The 8,472-nt window shown below is 54.3% G+C and overlaps 1 protein-coding gene across 1 annotated transcript in view; it reads right to left on the bottom strand.

Moving 5' to 3' along the window:
- The window catches only part of CCDC12 (coiled-coil domain containing 12), a 15,623-nt gene extending 7,943 nt beyond the window's left edge, over positions 1-7,680 (bottom strand). Inside the window, exons 1-2 of the mRNA XM_027909052.1 lie at positions 7,533-7,680; positions 778-857 (exon numbers count right to left, since the gene is read on the bottom strand). Of these exons, the coding sequence (XP_027764853.1) occupies positions 778-857; positions 7,533-7,658 (206 nt within the window). The 5' untranslated portion in view covers positions 7,659-7,680. The remainder of the gene's footprint in view (positions 1-777; positions 858-7,532) is intronic.
- Between the last annotated feature and the right edge of the window lie 792 nt (positions 7,681-8,472).

The raw sequence follows: 8,472 nt of genomic DNA, 5'->3' as shown, positions 1-8,472 counted from the left end.
AGCAGGTGATCCATAATTCACCACATTCCCGGCACCTCCAGCTCCTGTTTCAGCCTCGGCCCAGACCTCTCGTGGCGATTCCGGCCCCGAATCCGACCCTGCGGAAAAGGCACTCCCAGGGATCTCAGGGACGCTTCTCCAGCAGCACTTCCAGCCCCAAATCCAGGGGGAAACACCAGCCCTGTTCCCCCACAAGGGGTGTGTTTCCTGCAGGGAAAATCCTCCCCAGTATTCCCGAGGAACAGCAAGGTTTGCTCTGCTCGTTTCCGGCTGCCCCAGGATTTTAGGGATAAAGGATGGGAAAAGGTCACATCCCACGTTTTTCAAACCTGGTTCTACCTCCTTCGGGTCTCCCAAAAAAAATCCCTGATGGGAGTTTTTAGGGCAGGACAACAATTCCAGAGGCAGCTGCTCCTGCCAGGAGCTCGGCTGGGTTTGTGCTCCCGTTTTCCAGGGATAAAAACAGCCACGTGAATCCATGGAAAAACAAACTCCACCCTCCAAACACCCCCAAAAAACAGGGACAGAGGGGCAGGAACGGCTGGGAAATCCAGGGAAATCCCACTGGAAACACTGCCACTCAACCCCAGGTTTTCCCTCTTTATATTCCCAGAGTTTTTGAGGCTGGAAAAGCCCCCCAAGACCATCGAATGCCACCACCTCAGATTACTTGCACTTGGAATTCGGAATCAAAACTAAATTAAGTTGCACAGGAGGGAAAACCTTCCTTCAAAACACATCCCAGGGAGAGAAAAGCGGGAATAAATCCATCCTTACCTGTGCTTGACGGGCTCCTCCTCCTCCTCCTCCTCCTCCTGCCTGGGAATTTTGTTCTCCCGTTCCCCACCGTCCTTGTTCTGGAAAAAAACAAAACAGGTGGATCTGTCAGGATTTGGCCTCTCTGGGAATGAGGGAGAGCCAAAAAAAAAACCAGCCCCAAATTCCTCAGGGATTGGGATATTGGATGGATGCAGGGAATGAGAGAAGATAAAAGAGATAATAAAGGTTCAGGAAGGGAGGAAGCCGTGCAAAAAAATCTGGGAATCCATGCCAGGTCCCCTTTTTTTCCCCCCTAATTTACCCTCTTGGATGTTTAACCAAGTTGGAAAACGTGGGACCAAAGAGGGATCAGCACAAGAAAGGGTGGGATTTCAGTTCCAGAGACACCATAAATCCAGTTTCCCTTGGGAAGGGGCACATTTTGCACCTCCAGAGCCCGGGACAAGCAGCTGATCAGTGGAATTCCCGATGATCTTTGTTATCCAGGCAGGCCCAGGTCTGGAATGTGAACATCTCCCACTAGCCCAGGTTGCTCCAACCTGGCCTTGGACACTTCCAGGGATCCAGGGGCAGCCACAGCTTCTCTGGGAAATCCATTCCAGCCCCTCCCCACCCTCCCAGCCAGGAATTCCTTCCCAATATCCCACCTAAATTTACCCTCCTTCAGCTCAAAGCCATTCCCTGTGTCCTGTCCCTCCATCCCTTGTCCCAACCCCTCTCTTGGAGCCATCCCCAGGATCCCAATGTTATTTCCAGCTGAACCAATCCCAAACCCCTCCAAGAACCGGGAATGCTTCCCAACAAACAGCTGACTCATCCCTGTATCCCGACTGCACAAACTTCCAGCCTCTGCTCTGCAGCCTGAGTTAAAAATTAGACCCCAAGCAAACAGGGAAAGGAGCCAGGAACCGGCTCCATTCCGGGCCTGGAATTGTTCAGGATCAGCTCCTGCTCAAAGGGCAACACAAACATTCCCAGCTTTTTAAAAAGAGGGGGAAAAGAACAGGAATCATCCCTGAATTTGCAGTTTTAGTTGGATTTTCAACTCCATGTTAACCTTGGGATACCCACACGGACACTCCTTGTCCAATAAATATAAAGAGCCAGGAAGAGCCTCTGGAATTTCCTGGTGGGAGCTATGGGGAATATTTAGACCCCTTTCCATGGGATTGAAATTTGTGGGAAGTCCCTTCCTGCACTCCAAGTCCTTTGCTGGAATGTTCTTCCTCATTCCCTGCTTCCTGCTGGAATGTTCTCCTCATTCCCTGCTTCCTGCTGGAATGTTCTCCTCATTCCCTGGTTCCTGCTGGAATGTTCTCCAGGAGGGTTTCCAGACCAGGAGGGATTTGCCCAAATTCCCTCCCCGTTCCCTCCCCCCACAAAGCTTTTCCCTGGATCCTCAAATACCTGGAATTTAAATCCTCTCCAACTCGCCCTTTCGGGGCAATTCCAACTTATTCTATGGAATTACATCCCATCCCACTTCCTTTCCCTGCAGGAAAGCCGACTCTCCAACCCAGCAGGTGCTTTCCCAGCTCTTGGTTTCCTGGGAAATGGAACTTTTTAAGGAATGTGGAGCTTTCCCTTGGGCTCCAGCACATTATCAGGCTTTTCCCACGTGGCAGGAGCATTCCAGGGAAATTAGGGAAGCAGCTCTTTGCCTTGCATCCATTAATGCCAAGGGGGGGGGTGTTAAATCCCCTTGATCTGGGAATTCCCAGCCCAACAATTCCCGACAATGCCCATCCAAAGAAAACATCTTTTCCAAGAGAAGGGAAAGGACACAACCTTATCCCGCAGGATCCACAATTGCCCTTCGCTGCTTCACTTCCAACCCACCTGATTCCATAACTTGCTCCCAGGTTTTTGCTTCCTGCCACTTCCCAAGAGCTTTAAATCCCTCAGGGATTGGGACTCCACCAGGGCTGGCCAGCCCTTTCCAGGCAGGAATTATCCCTAAATCCAACCTGAACTTCCCCTGGTGCAACTTGAGAGGCCTTTTCCTCTCATCCCATCCCTTGTTCCCTGGAAGAAGAGCCTGATTCCCACCTGGATCCCACATCCTGCCAGGGAATTGTGGAAATCCAGCACATCCCACCTTTTCCCAAAACCAAATTTCCATGACAAGAGCGACAATCCCTTCGGCTCCCTTTAAACTCCAGGAATTGCCAAGCAGGTTTTCCATCATTCCCAACCTCCCTTTCATCCACTCTCTTCATCCAACCCTTTGGAATTCCTCCAGCCCTTTGGGAAAGCTTCCCATCCAACCCCAGCAGCGCCACAACCTCTCCAGCTGATTATTTTGGGATTCCTGGGAGCAGATTGTCCCCAGGTGCCTCTTGGGAGCGGGTTTTCCAGGATGGAGCTCTGGGAAGCAGCTCCTCATTCCCATGGGATTGGCACCTCAATTCCCTCCTGGGGATCCCATTCCTTCCCTTCCCTCGTCTCTCCTTTGAAATATTCCTCCCTTTAAGCAGGGTTGGCCTTTTCCCAAAATTCTAAGAAGGAAAATTTCCATGTCTTGGTGTCGGAATGAACATCCCGGCTCCTCCTTCCGTCTCTCCCAGGTCTCTCCCAAATCCCTCAGGATTTAATTCCACGTTCAACCCAACCCAGGCACATCCCTGGCAATCCCTAAAATGACCCCCAGCTTCCCCTTTTCCCTGTAAACTCCTCCTTTTCCTCGGGGATTGAGCGGAATCCCCAGGATCTCCGTGTCTTTCCTGTAAGGATTCCAGGATTCCAGCCAAAGGGTTCCTTGGCACAAGGAATTGTCACTTTTGGAGGAGTTAAAAGGAGGTGAGTGCTGGAAAAAAGCCGGATTTCTCCAGGTCTTTGCTGCCAGCTGAGCAGGAGCTGCTCCTATTCCCTGTTTTCTGGGATCCAGCTCTGGGAAAGGTTCAAATCCACAAGAACATCCCAGCCTCATCTCCCTGCAAACTGGGAAGCTCCAGGTGCCACAGTGGGATTTCCTCATGGATAACTTCATCCAGGGAATGAGCATCTGCCTTGTTTGGTGGTGAAGTCCCCATTTTCCTTGGAATTTCTTGGGATTGAAGGAGACATTGAGGTGACCTCAGCTCCCAGGGAAGTTCCTTCATCCCAGGATGGCACCTCCTGGAATTTTTCCACCCCCCTGGCCAAGGTGAGGCTCAGGTATCCTGGAATCCTGATCCAGCCCTTCCCTCACCTCCAGGCTTTTCCCAAACATTCCATTCCAGAGGCAAAGAGCCAAGTCCTGAACTGCCCCTGGAGCAGCCAAAGCTTCCTCCTCCAGGCAGTGAAACAGTTCTGAAATCCAACAATTCCCAAAGGAGCCAAAAAAAAAAACCCAAAACCACAGGATCATAATTGTCCAACCTTAAAACCATCCCTAAAACCTCCTCGGGATCCGGGATCCGCCGCTGGTTTTCCGGGAGCTGCTTGGAATCCGGAGATAAGAGGCAGAACTTGTGTGTCCCTGCTGCTCCTTCCTCGTGAATCCCTGATCCTGGTTACTATGGAAATGCCTCAATCCCAGCTGGAGCAGCGGGACTTCCACGGGAAAGGAACAAAAGGGCCATGGAAAATCCGGCCCCTTTGTCCTTGGAAAATCCCTGTTGCCAAGTGCAAGCCCCTGACAGGAGGAGGGGAAAGGGATGGGAGGAGAGGGAATTCCGGTTGGATAGTGGGATAATCCTGCCCAGGGAGGTTTAGAGGCCCCGTTCCCACAGGGGATTGGGTATTGCTGGGAATGTTGGATTGTAGAGGAATTTTCCTTTCATCTTCAATCCCCTTTGGAGCTTCCAAGCAGGAAGGAAGTTGGGATGATCCTGGTGATGTCTAACAGCATCTTTCCATCTGGGAAAACCAGGCTGGGAGGGGAAAATCCCTCTTTTTCTCCTGGAGCAGCCCCAGTGACTCCTCAACTCCCGGAATTCCCTCTCCAATCCAGCCCTCTCCTCCCTCTCCCATCCCACAGGACAATAGGAGGAGAGCTGGAATGTTGGTCCCTGTGGATTCTCAGCCTCCTTCCCTAATTCCCACACTGCCATCCTGCATTCCCTGGGCCATCCCAAGGGATATTCCCACGTCCCTTTCCCGTGGCCTGTGCTCACCTCTCCCAGTGGGGAACCTCTTCAGGGGATTTCCCTTCCCACGGAATTCCAACCCAACCAGCCAGAAAGGGATGAAAAGGTGCCAACAAAAGCCGCTTCCCTTCTGGGAATCACCTTCTGGAATCACCTCATTCCAGGGTCAAACACAAGGCAGGAAAGCTGGAATGTGGCCACAGCAGGATCCACTCACACAGGGGGAAAAGCTGGGGAATTCCAGGAATTCCAGCCGAGGGAAAACACTTGGATTTCTTTGCTCCCTGTCAAACAGGAGCAGGCAGGTCACTGCTTCCAGGGATGCTGGAGAGGAGCTGGGAATAGGCAGACATGGAATTCTATCCCCACATTTTTGAATCCTTTAAGGAGACAAAGCCCCAACTTCCTAAAAAGGCCAGAGCAGCTCCTGATTTCCCAGGAATGTCCTCAGGGATGGATCCAGCAAACACTGCTCCCTCCAGCCTCCCTTCCCACCCTGGATCCCTGAGCTGCAGGGTGGAGGATATCTGGGCACTCATCTATTCCCAGAGTTCATTCCCAAAGGAATTAACAGAGTTAAGTCCCAAAAGGAGCTTGAAAATAAACCCAAACCCCACAGTTATTCCACAGAATTCCAGCCTGGTTTGGGTTGGGAGGGACCTTCAGGATCATCCCATTCCCATCCCCTGCCACGGGCAGGGACACATCCCACAATCCCAGGATGCTCCAGCCTGGCCTTGGACACTTCCAGGGATCCAGGGGATCCTTTGTGACTTCCTGGGATCCTTTGTGACTTCCCTAACAAAACCTGGAGAGGGATGGATCCTTTGGACCCTCAATGTGTGTTTTTCCCCTATGGAATGACTTCCCTGAGCTCTGTTTCCACAGTTTTCCCGGGATTTGGGGCTGGGGAGGTGCAGGGAAGGAGCGGAAAGGCGGGAGAACATTCCATTGTGAGGGGAAAGCTCCAGCTTTTCCTGCTGGCACGAGAAGGGGTGGGAGGAGCAGGGATTTGGCTCTGGAGTGAATCCAACCTGGAACAAAAGCTTGGGATGCAGCCAAAGGAATCTTTTCCAACGTGACCGGTGCCGGAGCAGGGCTGGGAGTGAAGGAGCAGGTGGGAAACACCCCCCCATTCCCACAAAAACATGGGAATGCTGCTGATTTTCAGGGATTTGGGGGTCACAGAGCCTGGATTTTGCTGATGGATCCCTTTGGAATGTTCTCCACGTTCCCTGAGGCAGCGGGTGTTTTAAAAGGACGGGAGTATCCAGGTCTTTTCCCAGGAAATTCCCTCTTTTCCTGGGAAATCCCCTCGGAGTGGAACCTTGAGCCGTCCATCTCTGTCCCAGGATTTACCAGCAGAAAAAAACGAGTGGAAAAGGAAAAATCTGGGATGTGCCTGATTGTGGATCCCAAACACTTTCACAGCCAGGAATTTTTTCCTTAAATTAAGGGAAAAAAGCACCACTTTGCTCCCTCTTCCCAAGGGAAGAAAGCAGGGAATGGTGCCAGGGAGGAAAAGGGGGAATCTCCCAGCAGGGCCTCATCCATCCATCCATGTTTTCCCTCGGACCACACGGATAATCCTGGAATATGTTCCCACAAAAAGCATTTCCAACGCAGGAGCCAACGGCACGACCACCTTGGAAATCCAAGGATTCCAGACAGAGGAGGCTCATCCAGCAGCTTCCCACATTTCCTGGAATTCCCAAGCAGGGATCTCCTGGCTTGGTTTATTTATTCTCCTCTCCCGCCACTTTTTTTATTCCTAAATATTTCTGGGGAGCTTCCTCAAAGGAATCTGACTTGGAATCCAAGCAAGCAGAAGGAAGAAATTCCCTTTTTCCCACTTTTTGGTGCCTCCAACCCTCCTGTTGGGCCAAAATCCCAGGAAACCTGGATTTGTACCCAGGCAAGGACATCACAGCAGCTTCTCCCTGGAAATTCCTGCTGTTTTCCTGAACAGTGGGAATTAAAAAGCACCCCCTTTTAGGCATCAGGTTCATCCCAAGAACTGGAACGACCTGGAAATTCCAGGAAGAGGAGGATGCCTTAACTGAGGGCTGCAAGAAATGGGATGGGGGGGACCACAAGAATATTCCCGGAATATTTTCTTATTCCACTTTTTTATCCCTGATTTTCAGGAAGCCTTGGATGGCAGAGGGCAGGGTTAGATGGGATACTGGGAAGGGATTTTTGGCTCGAGGGTGGGGAGGGGCTGGGATAGAATTCCCAGAGAAGCTGTGGCTGCCCCAGCCCTGGAAGTGTCCAAGGCCAGGTTGGATAGTGGAAGGTATCCCTGCCCTCTGGCAGTGGGAAGCCACTCCCTGTGTCCTGTCCCTCCATGCCTTGTCCCCAGTCCCTCTCCAGCTCTCCTGGAGCCCCTTTAGGCCCTGCCAGGGGCTCTCAGGTCTCCCTGGATCCTTCTCTTCTCCAGTGAACCCCCCCAGCTGTCCCAGCCTGGCTCCAGAGCAGAGGGCTCCAGCCCTGGGAGCAGCTCCGGGGTCTCCTCTGGTCTCATCCCAAGAGCTCCCCATCCCTGGAGCAGCATTCCAGGCGGGATCCCGCCGGATCGGAGCAGAGCGAGGGGAAGGAATGAGCAGCTTCGCCCTGCCCGGGGCGCCCCCCAAACCCCCTCCACACCTTCCCCCCGTCCTCCCACCGCCCAGACCGCCCGACCTGGAGCGTCCTCTGCCTCAGGGCCTTCAGCCTCTCCCGCCGCCTCAGCGCCTCCTCCTCCAGCCTGCCCAGCACGGGCCCCGCTCCCTCCTCGGGGGGCTCCATGGCCCCAGCGGGCGCCGCCATCTTGTCCCCGTCCCGCCGTCCGTACAGCGCGCAGCGCGCATGCGCGGCCAGGGGCGGCCAGCCGAGCGCCGAGCGAGTCGCTGCGTTAGCGAGCGGAGCAATCGATGTGGGGGGGGTGAGGGGGCCGAGGGAAAATGGTGAAATAAAGGGTTAAAACTGACCAAAAAAAAGAGGTTAAAAGGCGAAAATAAGCCAGCGTCGCGTTTGTTCAGAGTGTGTCCTCCCCCCTTCGTTAATTAGGGCGGTTCATTATCTGGTTGGGGGGGATGGAGGGGCGTTTATCCCCCCCCGCCCCATCCCGACCCCATTTTACCTCGGGCAGGTGGAAGAGGGAGGGGAAGGGAGAGCTGGGGATGGTGGTGGAAGGGGTGGGGAAGGGGCGCCCCGAGCAGGTGGAGGGTGGGGATGGGGTGGGGATGGGGTGGGGATGGGGTGGGGATGGAGGGGGGTGGGGGCGATGGTGTCCCCGCCCCCCCACACACACACACCTGGGGGAGGTCCCAGCGCCGGTGGGGGGAGTGGAATTTGGGGGGGTTTTGGGGCGGAGCTGCGGCTCGTGCCGAGCCGTGCCGGCCCGGCATGGCTTCCCGGGAGCGGCTCTGCGAGCTCTGGATGCTTTACTTCGCCAAGGTGAGGTGGGCACCGCACCCCTCCTTCGGGGGGGCAACCCCCGGACCCCCCAGCCCTCCCCTGGCTCCCTCCCTCCTCTTTGGGGAGCGCCCCCCCCACCCCCCCCGCATTTGGGGGGCTCGCACCCCCCCTCCCATCGCTGCATCCCGCCACCCCCCCTTTGTGCCCCCCCTTTCACTCCGCT

The sequence above is a fragment of the Empidonax traillii genome, unplaced genomic scaffold, assembly GCF_003031625.1.
Source record: "Empidonax traillii isolate 1590-97213 ecotype Southwest subspecies unplaced genomic scaffold, ASM303162v1 scaffold1934:size100472, whole genome shotgun sequence".
NCBI lineage: Eukaryota > Metazoa > Chordata > Aves > Passeriformes > Tyrannidae > Empidonax > Empidonax traillii.
The sequence above is the reverse complement of the archived record's forward strand: the minus strand, read 5'-3'. Positions and strand labels throughout refer to the sequence as shown.